Source organism: Ammodytes marinus (assembly GCF_949987685.1).
Source record: "Ammodytes marinus genome assembly, chromosome: 18".
Taxonomy (NCBI): domain Eukaryota; kingdom Metazoa; phylum Chordata; class Actinopteri; order Uranoscopiformes; family Ammodytidae; genus Ammodytes; species Ammodytes marinus.
In genome coordinates, this window is record NC_137222.1 from 13700219 (window position 1) to 13720422 (window position 20204).

Genomic DNA, 20204 nt, shown 5'->3' on the forward strand with positions numbered 1-20204 from the left:
TATGCACACTTTTTATTATCATAAAAGGGTCTATTAATATTATTATGATCATGAACCACCATCTTTTTTTTTTCTCCAATCCGGTTGATTTACTGATTAGTGATACATTTCATTGGTCTAGTTGTGCAGCAGAAGAAAACCTTGTTGCTTTAATTGTGTGTGTGATAGTTTGGATCAAAAACAAAGGATTTTTGTTCTTCTTTTCCAGTCTAGTCTAGATATAATTAAACACCCTGTCAAGTCAGCCAAAAAATTGACTTTAAAATGTTTAATATAAGGTTTAAAATGATAGTCAATCTGCTTCACATACAGTGATACACTGTCAGATGTATCACTGTATATGCTTCATCATTGAACCACGCTTTAGTCGCATTTATTCACCTCTTTTTTTCTTCTATTGACAATCCTTCTGCTGTTTCACATATCCAGTGCTGTAGCAAAAGACAAGGACAAGCAGAGCTTCAAGCTGCGCGCGGGGATGGGCAAGAAAATTGTCATTTATGTCCAGCAGACCTCCAACAAGGAACTGGCTATTGAGAGGTAAATAAAGCACAGACACAAGCACACACACACACACACACACACACACACACACACACACACACACACACACACACACACACACACACACACACACACACACACACACACAAAGACATCTTTCAGAATAGCTTCTGAAGCTTCTACTTGAATCTATAGTGCCATAGGATCACTGAGTGTTGATTTTCTTTCATGTGTTATTTATATAGTAATAACATCCAATGAGTGACCTTAAGGTGGAAAACAAAAAACTGAATTGAGTCTTCTGGTCCGTGTGTTCATCAACCAAGATATATTTTTTCTATGAAGTAGACATCACACTATTTTCAGAAAGATTTATTCTACCAATACAACAACCGAGACAGCAGATACATCTCCAAATGTTATAAAAGCAGACAGAAAATAATCCAGACTAAAATGTTTAAAACCAAGAAAATGGAGGATCTTAGTTACATTTGATGTCACTGGAATTGTCCAATAAAGGGGTAAAAAAAATGTTTGAAGAGACAATCTTTCACACCGACGGAGATGTCTCCATTTAGCTACAGTTGAGATGTGTCTGCTTAAGATACGTCCTGACATTCATTCAAGAAAGGGAATCACTCACGCTTCCATTGATAAACACATACCAGTGAACATCTCTCTCTTTACATCCGTGTGTGTCGGCCCTATGTCGCTTTCTTAAGTGTTCCGGCGCAGTGTGAAGGATTGTGATTGATGTGAGTCTGTCTGCAGAGTGCTCCTCTATTTTCCACGCTTTAATAAATCTGTTGAAATGTAAACATTCCATCACCTTTTTTTTGCGCACTTCCAATTTCCACGGTGCTTTGTTATTGTTTGATGGACCACAGAAAGAGGGGTAAGGATTGAAGTGCTGTGTTTAATATTCTCGTACGATCTGGTCTGTGTTAGAGGAATCAGTCCAGGAAGCTATTTGTGGTAACCGGTTTCTACTCTATAGGGAGATTTATATTCCACTCTGTCTGGTTCACGCTCTTTCTCTCTTCTTTCTTCTTCTTTTTTTTGTGTGTGTGTGTGTTTGTGATGTAACCCTTTTAATATAACCCTTTGATGTCCGTATTTATGTGCTTTCAGGTGTTTCGGTCTCCTGCTCAGCCCAGGGAAAAACGTGAAGAACAGCGACATGCACCTGCTAGACCTGGTGGGTGACTGTTTTTTTTTCATGTGTGTGTGTGTGTGTGTGTGTTTGAGTGTGTGTGTGTGTGTGTGTGTGTGTGTATGTCGTTGTGTGTTTGTGTGCGCTTGACAACTTCCAACTCCCAACTTGTGCCCCTTCAGGAGTCAATGGGAAAGAGCTCCGACGGGAAGTCTTACATCATCACGGGAAGTTGGAACCCCAACACGCCTCAGTTCCAGGCTGTGAATGAGGAAACGCCCAAAGGTAACAGCCAAAAAATTCAAATTAAAAACAGAATGATTTGCAGCAGTTGTTATTTCCTGGGTACATATTTTTTAATGGGCTGGTTGTTTGTTTGTTCACTTAAACATATTGTCACTCTAGTATTCAACATAGGTCCAAGCGTTAAAAATCACTATTTGCTGGTGGTACAAATTCTAAAAAAAAGGAGAAATTCATGGTAAAATAAAAACTACACTAAATAGGCATGGAAATTGTACTTTAATAAATTCTGTCCCTTTTTAGTTTTATGGGTGGATAGAACACAGTAGTTACAATGTTTGCTTGGATTGCATTTTCATGCTGGAAAATTGATAAAGAAGCAAAGACAGATAAACCAAATGGCCGCAAACACTGAATCCTCTAAATTACACAGTGCTAGGTTTTGGTTAAAATATGGGGGCATACAGGGGGCATCTTTAAAAGCCCCCTGTAAACCCAAATCCACTAAATCCTTATAACTATGTCATTTGGGGAATAAGTTGCTGGTTCTTATGACACAAAAAGTATTTTGAACCAATAACCGCAATTCTCTGCCCGAACGTTCTATAAAAACAATTATTGTGGCCATGGAGACCGTTTGATAAGGCTGTGCCCACACAGTCCTGTCAAACGGACAGTCAAAAAGCTGTTTTTTAAACTAAGTTTTATAATATCTATTAACATTTATTTCAATTGGATTTTTGATGAGACACATAACTTTATTATCATATATTGATTTTTTTACTATATAAAGACAAGGTTTCCTGAGGCTTTGATGGCAGTGAACAGAAGTGATACATTCACTGGGGATAACATTTATGGTGATTTTTTTGCTGTGTTCTCTAGATAAATTCATGTACATGACGACAGCAGTGGACCTGGTGATCACCGAAGTGGAGGAGCCGGTCCGTTTCCTGCTGGAGACCAGGGTCAGAGTGTGCGCCCCCAATGACCGGCTCTTTTGGCCGTTCAGCAAGCGCAACTACACCGAGACCTTCTACCTTAAACTACGACAGGTCTGTTGATATGTGCGATCAGTTTGTTAAAACTCTGTAGTTTTGTAATTCCTAAAAACTAAGACACTTTTTCATGTGTTTTTTCTGATGTCTTCTTCCGTGGCTCCATGTCTCCTTCAGATGGAGCGTAAGGAACGTAAGAGTCCGGCCTCTGACACACTGTATGAGGTGTTGAGTCTGGAGAGTGAGACAGAGAGAGAGAGACGGAAGACCACAGCCAGTCCGGGCATCCTGTCCACTGGGCCTGGTGGCACAGTTCCTTCACCTCCTGAGGATGATGAAGAAGAAGGTGATTGGATGCCCTCTGTGGTTGTCTTGCTTCGTCACTTATATTATGACTTCTATCTATCTATCTATCTATCTATCTATCTATCTATCTATCTATCTATCTATCTATCTATCTATCTATCTATCTATCTATCTATCTATCTATCTATCTATCTATCTATCTATCTATCTATAAAGCAAGAAACGTCTGTCTGTGTGTCTGTCTGTCTGTCTGTCTGTCTGTCTGTGTGTGTCTGTGGCTCGCATATCTCTGAGTTTTAGTCAGATCGGCATGAGCTTCTGGATATTGCTTGCGCACAGCACGAAGGTGTGCATCCTTCATTGTGAAGTTTTTAGAAGTACGTGCGCACACTGAAGGCCACAGTGAGAACGGAGCATGAAGTAATTTCAGAATAAACCCCGCCTCCCTCTGAAGAGCGGGACACACACAGGAGTCCGTACACAGCCCATGCACACAGCCTACTCTTACTTCCTCAACAACTCCTCACTCCTCACCTGCTCCACCTGTCCGTTTTAGTGGTAAAGACTGCACTTTACGCTATTTTCACTGTAATAATACAACACGGGCTCGGATGCTTCCACAAAATGTTTTATATCTGCCCAAGTCCCACACACACAGCTGACTGCTACTGACACGTCAACTAAACCGAAAGCCGGAGCGCAAGTTCCCCCCCAACACACACACACACAGCTGACTGCTACTGACACGTTAACGTTAAAAAAGCTAAACCGAAAGCCCGCGCACACACACACACACACACACACACACACACACACACACACACACACACACACACACACACACACACACACACAGCTGACTGCTACTGACACGTTAACGTTAATTAACAGCACAGTCTCGGATGCTTCCACAAAATGTTTTATATCCATTTAAAAGCTAAACCGAAAGCCCGAGTGTGCCTGTGCGCGCACACAAGTCTCCCCCCACACACACACACAGCTGACTACTGATACGTTAACGTTAATTGACAGTTATCCAAACTCTGTCTTATCTTTCAAATACCTAACAGTAATGGTAATGGGGTTGACCATGTTGTCATGGCGTGCAGCATAGCCTCCTTTTATACACAGTGCAGCCATTTAGGCTACTATACAGGCAACTGATTGTAAGTTTGAGTGCATTGTGCAGTATGGATGGCAGTTTGCAGGGTATCAGATTGTATAGGTAACACCTGTACAGCTCGATTCTTCTTTACGCTTCAACACTTAATTAATTACCACATTTTGTGTTTCATTTCACTTAACAAATCACATGGAATTAGTTTGTGGTTATCTTTACTGTTACACAATACACTAAGGAATGTTGCCCTACTCTATAGCCAACTTCTACAAAGTAAGTTACTGATAATAACCTTCAACAGTGTAAAATTAGCCATCAATGATAGCAGCCAAATGTACTGTCTAATATCTTTCTTTGTTTACCTGCTAACTACGGGCACTGCACTAGTTTTATTAAAGGCACACAAAACAGAAGGATGTGTTATTCAAAGTCAAATTCTTGATATAGCAAAGGGTATTTATATATATATATATATATATATATATATATATATATATATATATATATATATATATATATATATATATATATATATCAGGGCTGTACGCTTATTTTTTTAGGTGGTAGCACCGGTGCTAGCAAGCAAAAAAATTCAGTAGCACAAAAATAAATTTGGTAGCACACAAAGTAGGCTATTGAAAACTTGCATAACCTTAACCCTTGCATTTTGCTCTAATTACCTTTGAGCATGTCATCCTGGTCTCATTTGAGATTCACAATTAATATGATGCAGTAATAATTGTAGAAAAATGAATAGGGGTGCACTGATTGCAATTTAGAAAAAAGAATCTAACCTGCCAATTGCAATTTTTTGCTGATTCAGAATTATTATTATAATGTCCTTCTGTTAATTAAAACCAAACTTTAAAACATTAAACATAGCCTATTAAATAAATAAGTATACATATTGGTACAATTTAGGATAAATTAAATAGGTTGTTGTGAATGTGTTGGGAGTAGCTTTTCAGTGGCTTATTTAAAACTTTGTTTAAATAGACTAGGCTACTGTTGACTGCTCTCTGCAGCTGAAGGAGTTGCCTTTCAAGTTAGAAAAAAGCGCTAACTTCCTGTTCTTACTGGCTTCAAAATAAAAGTCAACTCACGTTTGTCTAGTAACAGGCTTTTAATGTGAAGGCGCACAGGAAATGTTCTGTTTGTACACGCGCTAACTTAACTGCGGTAATGTGCCGTCTCCTTCCGGTAATTGCCGTTGAAGCCGTGAAGTTTTTATACCTAGAATCGCTGCATGAACACAGATCCCGAGCACATCTTTCACCAGCCAAATTGAAGGGTGGACTCAATAACTTACTTGCCTTAGACTCATTTACCCGCAGTGTTAATGTAGAGCCCTCTTAAGCAGTGTTGTGCATCTGACCTCTGTGTTTTAAAGACAGCCTCTCCTCATTATCAACCTGTCGCACGAGTGCGAAAGGATTCGTATTCATCATCGCACGTGATCAATTTCAGTAGCAAATGCGATCAAAACTGTCGCACTGTACAGCCCTGTATATATATATATATATATATACACATACAGGTCCTTCTCATATAATTAGCATATTGTGATAAAGTTGATTATTTTCCATAATGTAATGATAATAATTGAACTTTCATATATTTTAGATTCATTGCACACCAACTGAAATATTTCAGGTCTTTTGTTGTTTTAATACTGATGATTTTGGCATACAGCTCATGAAAACCCCAAATTCCTATCTCAAAAAATTTGCATATCATGAAAAGGTACTCTAAAGGAGCTCTTAACCTAATCATCTGAATCTACTAATTAACTCTAAACACCTGCAAAAGATTCCTGAGGCTTTTAAAAACTCCCAGCCTGGTTCATTACTCAAAACCGCAATCATGGGTAAGACTGCCGACCTGACTGCTGTCCAGAAGGCCATCATTGACACCCTCAAGCAAGAGGGTAAGACACAGAAAGAAATTTCTGAGCGAATAGGCTGTTCCCAGAGTGCTGTATCAAGGCACCTCAGTGGGAAGTCTGTGGGAAGGAAAAAGTGTGGCAGAAAACGCTGCACAACCAGAAGAGGTGACCGGACCCTGAGGAGGATTGTGGTGAAGGGCCGATTCCAGACCTTGGGGGACCTGCGGAAGCAGTGGACTGAGTCTGGAGTAGAAACATCCAGAGCCACCGTGCACAGGCGTGTGCAGGAAATGGGCTACAGGTGCCGCATTCCCCAGGTCAAGCCACTTTTGAACCAGAAACAGCGGCAGAAGCGCCTGACCTGTTGACCTGGACTGTTGCTCAGTGGTCCAAAGTACTTTTTTCGGACGAAAGCAAATGTTGCATGTCATTCGGAAATGAAGGTGCCAGAGTCTGGGGAGAAGGAAATGCCAAAATGCCTGAAGTCCAGTGTCAAGTACCCACAGTCAGTGATGGTCTGGGGTGCCATGTCAGCTGCTGGTGTTGGTCCACTGTGTTTTATCAAAGGCAGGGTCAATGCAGCTAGCTATCAGGAGATTTTGGAGCACTTCATGCTTCCATCTGCTGAAAAGCTTTATGGAGATGAAGATTTAATTTTTCAACAAGACATGGCACCTGCTCACAGTGCCAAAACTACTGGTAAATGGTTTACTGACCATGGTATTACTGTGCTCAATTGGCCTGCCAACTCTCCTGACCTGAACCCCATAGAGAATCTGTGGGTTATTGTGAAGAGGAAGTTGAGAGACACCAGACCCAACACTGTGGATGAGCTTAAGGCCGCTATCGAAGCATCCTGGGCCTCCATAACACCTCAGCAGTGCCACAGGCTGATTGCCTCCATGCCACGCCGCATTGAAGCAGTCATTTCTGCGAAAGGATTCCCGACCAAGTATTGAGTGCATAACTGAACATAATTATTTGAAGGTTGACTTTTTTGTATTAAAAACACTTTTCTTTTATTGGTAGGATGAAATATGCTAATTTTTTGAGATAGGGATTTTTGTTTTTTCTTAACTTTTTTGCCAAAATCATCAATATTAAAACAATAAAAGGCTTGAACTACTTCAGTTGTGTGTAATGAATCTAAAATATATGAAAGTCTAATGTTTATCAGTACATTACAGAAAATATTGAACTTTATCACAATATGCTAATTATATGAGAAGGACCTGTATATATATATATTAGGGCTGTCAAGCGATTAAAACAATTAATCAAATTAATTACAGGCTCTGTGATTAATAAATATAAATTAATCGCATACTTTTATGACACTTTTATACCTGTTTATAAACAGCTGTATAGCCTGCTACATTTTTTTTCTCTCTCTCTCTCCGTCTCTCGTAACTTCTGTCTCCACAACAGACAGCGCTGCACTTCCACAGATGCCTATGCCGATTCATTCAACATCGTCGTACTCATAGGCAAAAATATTGACACACACACACACACACAGGGTGTCCGTTTACGCGGGAGACGAGACAGCTAGCAAACAAAATTGAGACACACGGAGGAAGATTGAGAGATACTGTTTTGAACCTATATTGTTGCACCCACTAAATCAATAATGCACAGACACTGCGGAGAATAAAGTAAGATGTCTTCCTACCTTCATGCTTATTTGTCCAAAGCATCCCTTAAACCGTCCATAGAGCCCTCGGCCCCGCCCTTTCCTCTGCTTCTCTCTTTACTTTTCTCCCTTTCACTCGTGCGGGCTGTGTATGCAAGCCATGATGCAAGCTACAGGTGCAGCTCGGTGCAGCTCACCGAGCTGCGCACCACTTTTGCACTGGGTCAAAGGGCACTATAGAAGTGCGAATAATCTGCGTTCATTTTTTTAATCGCGTTAATTTTTCTGTGATTAATTAATCGAAATGAATGCGCTAATTTGACAGCCCTAATATATATATATATATATATATATATATAACAAAATGTTGTAAACACATGGAACCAGAAAATACTTTCGACTAAATAACTTTTTGACCCACTTATTGTGTTTGATCATGTGAGACACAAACGACCTCAAAGCTTCGCCAGAAAGATCAAATAAATAATAATTTGCTTGGACTCTGGAACGCTAAACCATTGTGGTGTCCTTGGTCAGCACTGACCTCAATCAGAAGTGTGCACCTCCAGAACACAACAATACAAGTCAAAGTATTACTGCCCAGCAGCGTGAAATGAAACACGGCTGACCAGCACACAACCCACAGCTGAATTATGTTTCTTGCCTTCAGATATTTTTTGTTGAACATTTACTGCCCTGCCTCGATGACTCATAATTTATATTAAAAAAATGTAGCGTCTATCATGTGGGGCTGTATCAGATCCCGTGGTAGAGCAGACACTGTTACTGAACTGTTTGTACTGTATCCCCACAGAGTACTAAGCTATCAGTGCTGTGTGTGTGTGTGTGTGTGTGTGTGTGTGTGTGTGTGTGTGTGTGTGTGTGTGTGTGTGTGTGTGTGTGTGTGTGTGTGTGTGTGTGTGTGTGTGTGTGTGTGTGTGTGTGTGTGTGTGTGTGTGTGTGTGTGTGTGTGTGTGTGTGTGTGTGTGTGTGTGTGTGTGTGTGTGTGTGTGTGTGTGTGTCTTTTGTATTTTCCTGTAAATGGGAGAGAGATTTCAATGAGAATAAAAGGCAGAGAGATCCTACATAAGGTACTATTATGTAACTGACAGTGTAGTCTTTGGTTTCCTTTTGGTAAAGTTTGATCTTATTCTTGGACCGCTTGTCCATTCCTTGTTATTGTTGTTGTTGTTGTATTTCAAGATACAAAAGTACATATAAATAGTACAGTTTTTCCGCTGATACTATGAAAAGTAGAAATGAAAGACCCAAGAAGAAGAAGAAGAGGTTGAACTCTTTTCTCAATCTATCTATTAAGCTCTGGTGAAGTGTATATGATTTTCAGTCATTAAAGGGCTAATCTAACATTTAAAAAGGAAAAGGACAATAATAATGTATCTAATTTATCTTACTTTGTGTGTCCAGATAATGATGAGCCGTTACTCAGCGGCTCAGGTGACGTTTCCAAGGAGTGTGCAGAGAAGATCCTGGAGACCTGGGGAGATTTATTAACCAAGTGGTGAGGAGGCTTTGTTCCCTTGTTCACTTTGTCCTTAGTACTTCTGTTGCCGTTTGCAATTAAAGTGCACTTACATAGACACCTACACACACACACACGCTCCAAACAAATTATTTTTGCAGAGGTTTAGCAGAGGTACTGTAGTATGTGGAGGAAAGAGCAGCAGGCAGGCATGAGTTTGTGATAAGCAGCTCATTAAGATGGCTTCCCCTCTCCCATTACTGCATTTGCTTTTAATCAAAAGCTTGTGATGAAGTGAATAGAACTGCCTGAACTTTAATAAGCTGTGTTAAGCTCTACACACACACACACACACACACACACCCATACACGGAAAAACACACAACAAACCTCTCCCTTGCGATGTAGCGCTTGGAGAGTCCAGAGGGGCAAATTGCAGAAAGCCCCTCACAATCTCTTACCCCTAAGGACAAGGCTTGGGATTACATACGTCAGACACACACACACACACACGCACGTGCGCGCGCATGAGCACGGGTACACACACACAGGCACACACACACACACACACACACACACACACACACACACACACACACACACACACACACACACACACACACACACACACACACACACACACACACACACACACACACACACACACACACACACACACACACACACACACACACACACTGACAGAGTATACCTTTGTTTCCCTCCTTAGCCCCAAAAGAAAATGCCATGTATTGCATAACCTGACGCTTGGAACAAATAAACCAAACAAACTCAGAAAATAGAGAGGAATGAATTAAGTAAAGAGTGGAGAAAAGTCAGTCAGGCGTTAGTGAGTAGGTGGGTGCAGCTGTGGCCTTCCAAGTTTACCCTCTTCTTCCGTCTGTCTCAATCACTTACAAGAGGGCAGATGCCAGATGCCAGAGTTAGTTTTATGCTGCTTACACTACTACAGTGTTAATCACTCTGAGTCTTTCCCAAACAGCTTTTAAGATTTAAATGTGTTGACAGAGAAGGCAATATAATTTGCCTCTGTTTATTGTTGCTACAATTATCTATTGGCTGAGTGTCTTCTATTGTTTATTGTTTTTCCCATTCGGCTAAAAATAGTGCATGAGGAAAATTAAGTAGGGTACGTATGTGAGAAAATGAAAACATTTGAGTAATAAAGCAGAGTGTACGTTGTACTTATATTGCAAATTCTGAAATATTGACATTTGAGACCTTGATTGATTGTCTCCTCTTTGAGTGTCGATAGTGGACCTTTGAAAAGACTGCACCAACACTAGTGAGGGCTGGTATTGCGTCTACGGTGCCCACCATCTCTACCATTGTGTCCTTGAGCAAGGCACTTAGCCCCAAAACTGCTCCAGGGACGCTTTGCTATGGCTGACCCTGCGCTCTGACCCCATCCGAAATGCAGTACCTTGAGAGGGGATATGCGAAAAGACTAATTTCAATGTGCCTCGTGTAAATTGACTAATGAAGATAACCCAACTAACTTAACTTAACAACTCCTCCGCATTGTCATGCTCTTGACCCATCATCAAGATAATGATTGTCCTTTTTTAGATGATTAGAAAATGAGAATGTCTTTGATAAACTACCTCCGTTCTCCTCTCTTTCTCCCAGGCACTTGAACCTATCGGTGCGTCCTAGGCAGCTGCCGGCTCTGGTGCGTAGTGGCATTCCAGAGGCTCTCCGTGGGGAAGTGTGGCAGCTTCTGGCAGGCTGCCATAACAATGACCACCAAGTCGAGGAGTACCGCACTCTAATTACAAAGGTAAGACTAGGCATGTGCCAGTATGATTTTCTGACAGTATGATAACCTTATGCAAAAATACCACAGTTTCACAGTAGAGCGGTATTGAGATTACAGCCCTCAAATGTGTTATTTTGAACATCATTTTTTAATTTTTTAAACAACTTATTGAATATTCTAAACATTAATAACCTTGTATGATAAAATAATAAAATAAATAATTGAATTATCCTCAATAAAGCTGTCCTTTAAGTGAGCAACTCAACAAGGTATTTAGAGACATGCTCACCTTCTACACAATTCTCTTAATAAAAGTTGGTTGTGATGCAGGAATATTCTGAACATTAATAAACTTGTATGTTAACATCCTGTGTGTTCTAGTACCTTAGAACGGTACGACAGAGATAATGGCCGTATTGAAACCTTGACTTTTCCATATATACTTTGAAACCGGCTAGGTAAGACCACACAAAAGTATTGTTAAGATGGGCCAGGACAGGACACACTGAATTCCCCGTGATTCCCCTCATGCTGGTTGCCCCAAGTGATTGTGTAAACAAGTTTAAAACTGTAGTTCTGTGAAGGTACACCTCAGGGACTACTGATGACCCTGTTTCATAACAGAGCCGCGGTTTCATAAGTTGCATGTGCTTTCGAACTTGTGACAGTTACTAACTATCACTTGCCCTGTAAGATCAGGCCGCTTGATAACATATTATGCAAGGGAAAAGGTTATACACAATTTGTTCAAGAGGACATATTCCATGTGCCTTCAAAACTAATATTCCTTCACTTGTTTCTAATAACAATACCCACAAAGTTCGTAAAAAAGAAACAAAATATCTGAAAGTAAGGAATCCGATTTAAGGAGGTTAGCTATGATTTTGAGCTGCAACAATAATTTAAAAAAAGAAGGTAGAAACATGAACTTGATTTCAAAATGTTCTGTATACAATGCTTGGTCTAGGATCTGAAATGATTCTGCTTGTTGTTTGTTCAGTTGTAATGATTTTGACAGGCTTATTTTAAACATAAAGTTTGTCGTAGCGACTTGTTGTTGCCTTTCTGTACGTATGTTCAGAGGTGACAGCTAGCTTTTTCATTTCAATTTGCAATAGCAATAATCAGTATAGGCATGTGTAGGTCTGCCTGTGTGTGTGTGTGTGTGTGTGTGTGTGTGTGTGTGTGTGTGTGTGTGTGTGTGTGTGTGTGTGTGTGTGTGTGTGTGTGTGTGTGTGTGTGTGTGTGTGTGTGTGTGTGTGTGTGTGTGTGTGTGTGTGTGTGTGTGTGTGTGTGTGTGTGTGTGTGTGTGTGTGTGTGTGCGCTTGTGTGACCGTGTGTGTGTGAGTGTGCGCGTGCATGTGTGTGAAAAGTAGTGACTTAAGTCCTGCTGTGGATGGTTAGACCCCCCCTGTGTACCGAGAACAATGTGTTAGTCTATGTCCTTTTTTTCCGGGGCTGCGAATCTGTCCACTCTTCTTATGTAAGGCAACATCCCCGGGCAGCAAGCTGGGTCCCAGGTGGTGACAAGATGTTGGTCTTGCCCTTCCTTCCCTTCTACTCTCTTCTCCCACTCTCATTTTCTTCCCCCTCCCCTCCCTCCCTTTCTCTTTTGCTCTTTTCCTATCTCTGCCTTTTAATTTATTTTGCCTCTCTACATCTCTGGCATGGGATGATGGTGAATTTGGATGCTGGAAATTGATTTAAAAAAAAAAAAGGAAGAAACTCATATAGTTGTATGCCAAAATAATGTAGGAGCCCCGCTGTTTTTATGAATGGAATGAATGGAATTTCAACCTTTGGACAGACAACAATAACAGTGGATCACAATGCCACTTGCATTGATAGTCACTAGACAGAAAGTTTAATAGGAATTTATTGCAGAAGCACTGAAGTATTACAGCTTGTACGTCAGCCAACAAACAGAGAAGTGTGGAGAACACGTGCAGCTATATCTGACTCTGACCGACAATTTGCCTTTTATTGTTTAGTCTCCTTTGAGCAAGTATGGGCAAGGTAGCCAAGAACACTTCTCCTAACAGTCTTGTTAAGAGAATTGTTGTGAAGAGTATTGAAATGTGTTGCATAATGGGCTTTGAATATTAATAGTGGATTCAGCAATTCTGGAGAATGTTGACAAAATCACTTTTTGTCAAAATCAGTTCAAATCACCTCACGATCTGCTACCTGCCGTACTGTGTGTGCGGCGCCAAAACAGCAATCCAGTGTTAAATCACAGCCTAGTCTCTGTAAACGGGTATGTAAACAAAGGGTATGTAAACATAATATGGCGCTTTTCCACTGCATGGTATCAGCTCAACTCGACTCGGCTCAACTCTACTTTTTTTGGTATCGCCTCGCTCTAGGTTCCAGGGGGCCCGCTGTAGCTAGCAATCTGACCGTTAACAGAGCTTATAGACAAGGGGGGTTGGAAAAAATTGTGTCATGTAAATATCGCGATTGCTATCTTCTGCAATTCTGGATCGATTCATAATTTGCAAAAAACAATAAAAAATAAATATATGTAATATGTACAACATGGATTTAAAAAAAGTCAACTGACTCCACCTTTAAGAGAATTGCTCTTTTATGTTGTGAAGATAATTGAAATGTGTTGCGTAATGGCACTTTGAATATTAAACGCCTTAATTAGGAAATCATTTGTATTCACATTCATGGTTGTTGGTGGTACTAATTAAAGCTCATGTTCTTGTGTACTAATTCCTTCCCCATACCATACATACATAGATGTACCAGCTCCTAATAAGTTTTTTGTGTGATTCCCGTATTCGGCCTGGCTTGTGTGCATCTCTTTGTGCTGTATTGCACTTCACGCACATTATGTCCCAGTCCCAGCCCTCTTTTGTATCCGAACTCTGAATGTAGAGCATTGACGGAATTGGAAACATGGCTTTAGGTCTCATTTGACCTGGTCCGACCCCTGGATCCCTAATGAATACACCCCGACATGAGGGTCCCTCCCGCCAAGTACTCAAAGTACAAGTCTAACTTTGAATGCTGACTAATTAACGCTCCACAAGTAACCAATTAATTAATTAAGCCGCTGTAGCCATGGCCCACATTTTTTAATTTGCTCAATGGATTATAGTGTGTATAAGCCAGTCACTGACCGCTACTCAGCCTGGCAAACAAAGTATTTTTTGGGCAGCAGACAGGTCTGGGCGCCCGCTGATTAGAATCAGGAGGATTTTATGAAATACAACGTGACATATTGGCAGGCAACACCTCTTTATTGTACGAATTTGTTACCATATTGCAGCATAAGGGTCAACCCATTTTTATAGATGTTATCTGTTTCTTTATGTACCAGCAAAGCCTTATGGATATGGATAATATAATACTGTACTGTATGTACCTTTTGTGTTCATTATAGACAGTTTTTTTGTAAACAGCAGGTCAGTGTTGTCTTTTAAAGCACAATTTAGTATTGACAGTTTGTGAAAGAGTTAGCTAGTCGCAACAATCTTTTAATGTTCTTCTTAGCTCCTGCCTGTGGTGTTGTATGATATTGCATTACAGCTTGAAATTAAAGCTGTGTCAAGCCTGAGGGGAATAGAATGATATAAATGTCTCCTGAGGTGTGTGTATTTGAGCATAAAACACTCACACACATCATGGATGTATCCACAGACCTGCTGCGCCAGCCTCCTGTGGAGTGCAAAAACAAGCACTTGTAACTACGTGTCTGTCTGCCTACCTGTCTACCTGTCTGACCCACTTAATGACCAAAACTGTCTGCCGCTGTCTATCTGTCTTACTAATCATTTGTACTTGTTTACACTTGACTCTGACTCTGATTTCCACATCAAACCTGCTTGTGCTCCTGTCATCCTGTGTGTGTCTCTCCACCTCTCTCTGTCCTGAGGCTTATTTGTGTTTTGTCACACCGTCTGCTCTCTAGCTTTCTTGTCGGCCGGATGTGTCTGCTTCTTTCTTTCTTTTCCTGTGTGACTATTTGACTGCCCGTCTGCCTGTCTGTCTGCTTGTCTGTCTGTCTGTCTGTCTGTCTGTCTGCCTGTCTGACCCAATAGGCTTATGTGTGCATTGCCGTTCTGACTTCGGTTTGGCAGAAATGGAAACTCTTTCAATTGAAGTCAGTTTCCCAGTTTAAGAAATAAGCAGCAAACACCAGAAGGTTTGGAAAGTCAGGTGAAAGTGTTTAGTCATTGTTGCTCTTGCATAAGAACAGGCTTTATTTTGTGTTATCTTTTCACCCAATAATGTGTTCATACATCTCTTGATTATGCTTTTTCTTTCTGTTGCAGCTCGGGGGTAAACCTCACTATTTTTCAGATATAAACAATAGCGCATCAGTTAGTCATTTTTCCATTCCTTCCAGACATTTGACTTTTTAATAATAACCTAAGATAACAACCTAAGACATCAGCTGAGCAGTTCTTTATTTTTTATATTTATATAACAACAGAATAGAATTGTCAGCATTATGAGACACCACCGCCAGCGTGGGTTTAATATGAACAGTTCTGAGCTTTTTATCATATTATAATTGTATTCATCGGCTTTGCTCCTGGCCTCAAAATGCTTTTACAGCAGTTACACTATGTCTCTTCCTCTTTCTTATCTTTGATGAGCACTTCGCTTCATTTGACTCCCGTCCTTTGTCCTTTTCTCCCATTCCTCATGCTCTTCTTCCAAGCCCTTCTCGTGGTATACTGTCATCTATTTTTAGCCCCTCGTGTAGTTGGCAGAGGAGGTGCGTGAAGGCACGGGAGTGTGTCTGGATTGCGGGTGGGGGGAGAAAGGTGCAGGTTGGTGTGAGTGTGTGTGTTTGTGTGTGTGTCAGTGGCTGTGTGGCTATGTTTGGGTTCTCCATCACGCTACACCAAATTGCTCTGCACGAGACTAATCTGCAGTCTTAGGATATTCATTAAGGATGACGATGTAGACCATACAGCTCTGTTACCCAGTGATGTTACCAATTTTGGATTTTGGAGTAATTAAAGGGAATCTTCACATCATATGACCCTTAAAATATATTGTTTAGTGATTATTCTAAAACATTGTGAAGGCTGAAATTGATTTCCTGTGGCTCACCTGCTTAAGAAAATGTAATGAATACTAGTGCTCCTTAACTGAGACATGTCCAGTCCTTCACAGCCTTGAAATAAAAGGCTGGCTGTGTTGATGTTGAAAAATGTCTGGTGAGGTCATGCTACCTGGGTTTAGCTGACTGTTTCAAAGCAACTCTCCATCTTAGTGGAGGTGCAGCATCTGCTGATGCATGCTAAATCAGATGCAGGTGCATATCGGTTTAGGGCCAAGTAGACAGAAAAACACTTAAAAACAAACACATGCATATACGGACAATCTATAACATGAACAGTATGAATATAATCGTTCGTTAAGATATAGCTTGTGCCAACAGTACTGTAGATTTTTCAGTATCCGTACAGTTGTAGTCCCTCTCTCCCGAGACTTATGCACACAAAGTGTTATATCTGCTGGTTTACATAGTAAAAGGCCCTAGTTCTGTGTATATGACCAATTGTGATGTTATTATGATATTAGTTTAATGAATATTGTTATTATCATTGTCAATGTCACCAGCGTGACTTTTCTGCAAAAATGAGAGAAGTCAGGAAAAGGTTTTGCCGATCACGAGATTCCACATGATACTCCACCCGTTGTCCTCAAGTTCTGTTAAGAATGCCTCGTCTATCCAGTTATGTATTTCAAAAAAGACGTTACAGTTGAACACAAAAAAAATGCCATGATGTAATAGTAACAGGAGGTCAAGTAAGATGTATCACTTAAAAGGGGACCAATTGGGCTTTTCTGTCTTTCCTGACTTATTGCAATGTGACGGATGGTTATGTTAATCGTTGCCAAAGTGTCAAATAATGATGTACGCGTATTTGGATTAGTGGCTAAACTGCTTTATTCACTAAGACATGGATATTCAGTAGGAAAACACCATCTTATGTACAAAGGCGGTGCTGTTCCTCCGATGTTTAGCATCACGACATGTTTGTATTTCATCCCAACTTCCAGAAGTTTTGCTTGACGACTATTGCATTGGGGCATTCAAGCTCTCCTTCCCTTGCAGTTTGCACCTAGAAAGCAGACCCACTTGCTAATTGCATAATTACTTTCTGTGTAAGTGAACCGGCTGCAGATTACACACAGCTATGAGCGCAAATTGAATTATTTGCGCTGTGCTTTCATGTGTTCAACTCTATCTCTCAGTCTGTTAGGCTTGTATGTGGCGGCAGTTTATTATAAGTAGATTACAAATATAAAAATGACTTCATCAGGAACAATTGATTCAGGTGATATTCAGTACCGGCATTGGGAACCAGGTACAAATGCAATGCTTTAGAATTGATAAGTATACATTAGAATTGAAGAAAATAATAATGCATCCAACTTAATGGATTCTTTCAATTTAAGTCGACCAGTTATATAACCGCCTTTTAACACATTTGAGCCAAGTTCTGTATGTGCATTTTATGTATAGAAGCAGATTTTACAAGCTCATTTTACCTTTACAATATTAAGCACATACTATAAAGAATGCTTGAACAAGCCAGGATGCTCAAAGCTATAGGGGGCAGCCACTGTGCTGCACTGTGTATGGCTTTTGGTTTACAATAAGAGGAATAGTATAGGAATGCTTCCTGTAAACTGCAGCCAGTCATGCTGTTATCGTTTCACAACAAACCAATACAATCACTTTTCTGTGCTGTAAGAAAGACAACGTCTAGATTTGTACCGCTCAGAATTTTTCCGGGATGAGGTTAGGAGCTGCAGAGACCTTAACAGCCAGCAGTAGATTTTCTTTTTACAAGAGCTGGGTTGACAATGAAACTTTCCTAATCTTAACAGTTGTTGTTGAACAGTTGAATCTCGGGGTGATTATGAGAAACGCTGGCAAGAAAAGGAGGGAGGGGTGGGACTGGGATGGAGAGAGAGAGGGAGGGAGGGAGGGAGGGAGGGAGGGAGGGAGGGTGGGGGAAGGAGGCAGCCTCGTGCCCTTGCAGTTTCTCATTGGTGGGAGCCACGGGGAGGGGGAGGGGTTTCATATCCGCTGTTTCTGTAGAGAGAGTGGCAGAGGGAGCGAGGAAAAGAGTAAAGGACAGACAGCAAAGGAGGATAAATGAACACGGGGGGTTCTCCCTGCATCTGTATTTACCACCTACCTCATTTCCACTCCAGACTTAGTTGCTGTACTTCTGGATAGAAATAATAGCTGCGGTGTGTTTGGATGCCGGCACACTGCCTTCATCTGTCTGCTGGGATCTTTACTGTGGAGGACCTGATTGTAACTGAGACAAGAAGAGCAAGCGGACATGGAATAGTGTTGAAGAGAGAGGGTGAATGAGACGGAAGGAACAAGAGGAAGAAAAAGAAGGACAGAACAGCCTCCTCTCAGTTTATATAATCAGCATTTAAACACTATAATGTCTTTAGGTCCGAAGCTGTGTCTGTGACTCTGTGGGCTCCAGACAGATAAGGGAGAGCTTCACAGTCTGTGCTTTCTGCAGCTGCAGCAGATGTTGAAGACATCTCTGACTTTATAGGGAGCGGAGGCATTTCAAGCATAGATTGGACTGGAATTCCTTTAAACAAAGTCACATTCCATTTTGTGCCTTCAGCCTGGGAGTTAGCTTTAGTGGGGGAAGCAAAAAAAGACATATTTTTGCGTGTTAATCTGTTTTTGCCTTGATGGTTTTGTATCTTTCTGGAAAAACCACAACTGCCAAATGAACCCAAGACCAACCCAGGAAGCTTTGTCACCGTGCTCCATCCTTTCCATCCCTCCTGCCTTTGAAATGGCAAATGACGGCAGTCTCGTTGTCGAACCGCAGCATGGAGCTTTTCGTTAGGACTTATACTGTACAGCTACTGTCAGAACCGGCCAGCTACCTGACAAAATTGTGGGTTCCTCGTAACCCTTGACGGGCCCCTCAGACAAGTATTCCTGCCCAAGATGATGAATTCCTCCCTGGATCCACTGAACCAGAGCTCTGCTGACCTGTCAAACGTATCAGCCCCCTTCTGCCTGCTTGAGATAGGCTATTCCCAAATTTTCACCACCTGCCTCCTCGAAGTCTCCGTCATACTACTTCTCACTGTTCTCATTATTTCCGGTAACCTGGTGGTGATATTTGTCTTTCACTGTGCCCCCTTGCTTAGCCAGCACACCACCAGTGCTTTCATCCAGACTATGGCCTACGCTGATCTGCTGGTGGGGGTCAGCTGCCTGTTCCCCTCCCTGTCCCTCCTCCATCACCTGCAGGGCCTCGACCCCAAACTCACCTGCCAGGTGTTCGGGTACATGGTGTCCGTGTTGAAATCCGTTTCAATGGTCTCGTTGGCGTGTGTTAGCGTGGACCGCTACATCGCCATCACACGACCTCTGACCTATGCGTCTCTAGTAACGCCTTGTCGAGTGCGCTGCTGCATCTTTTTGATATGGTTGTACTCTGCCCTGGTGTTTCTGCCATCTTTCCTTGGCTGGGGGAAACCTGGCTACCACGGCGACGTAGTGGAGTGGTGCGCAGTTGAGTGGAGGACCCGTCCGGCTTTCACCACCTTTATCGTTGCACTGCTGTACGCCCCGGCAGCCCTCACCGTCTGCTTCACCTACGCCAACATCTTCAAGATCTGCAGACAGCACACCCGGGAGATCAGCCAACGCCACGCACGCTACCGACCACAGCAGCTGCAGGGCCCTGGGTTGACAGTTGGACCTGTGGTCAAGGACAACAGTGCAGTAATGGGGCAGTTGCCCCAATTGTCCCAACCACAACAATCCCAATCACACTATCAGCAACCCACATCAGCATACCCAGACAAGCGTTACGCCATGGTACTGTTTCGCATTACAAGCGTGTTTTATATCCTCTGGTTGCCCTACATCCTCTACTTTTTGTTGGAGAGCGCAGGAATCTACCACCACCCGGCGGCCTCATTTCTTACCACGTGGCTGGCCATCAGCAACAGCTTCTGTAACTGTCTCATCTACAGCCTCTCCAACTCTGCCTTCAGGAAGGGCCTCAAACGCCTTTGCTCCTTCTGTTTACAGCGCAGTGGTGGCGGCGACGGTAGCTTTGGTGT

The 20204-nt window shown here is 41.7% G+C and overlaps 2 protein-coding genes across 4 annotated transcripts in view; both read left to right on the top strand.

Moving 5' to 3' along the window:
* rabgap1 (RAB GTPase activating protein 1) overlaps positions 1-20204 on the top strand; it is a 77298-nt gene that overhangs the window by 24618 nt on the left and 32476 nt on the right. For all 3 annotated transcript variants that reach the window (XM_080046961.1, XM_080046959.1, XM_080046960.1), the window contains 7 exons: positions 430-540; positions 1636-1702; positions 1840-1942; positions 2786-2955; positions 3076-3244; positions 9268-9361; positions 10973-11123. In XM_080046961.1, coding sequence (XP_079903087.1) covers positions 430-540; positions 1636-1702; positions 1840-1942; positions 2786-2955; positions 3076-3244; positions 9268-9361; positions 10973-11123 — 865 coding nt within the window. The remainder of the gene's footprint in view (positions 1-429; positions 541-1635; positions 1703-1839; positions 1943-2785; positions 2956-3075; positions 3245-9267; positions 9362-10972; positions 11124-20204) is intronic.
* The window catches only part of LOC307265527 (putative G-protein coupled receptor 21), a 2625-nt gene continuing 677 nt past the window's right edge, over positions 18257-20204 (top strand). Inside the window, exons 1-2 of the mRNA XM_080047281.1 lie at positions 18257-19830; positions 19918-20204. The exon at positions 19918-20204 is cut by the window's right edge and continues 677 nt beyond it. Of these exons, the coding sequence (XP_079903407.1) occupies positions 19075-19830; positions 19918-20204 (1043 nt within the window). The 5' untranslated portion in view covers positions 18257-19074. The remainder of the gene's footprint in view (positions 19831-19917) is intronic.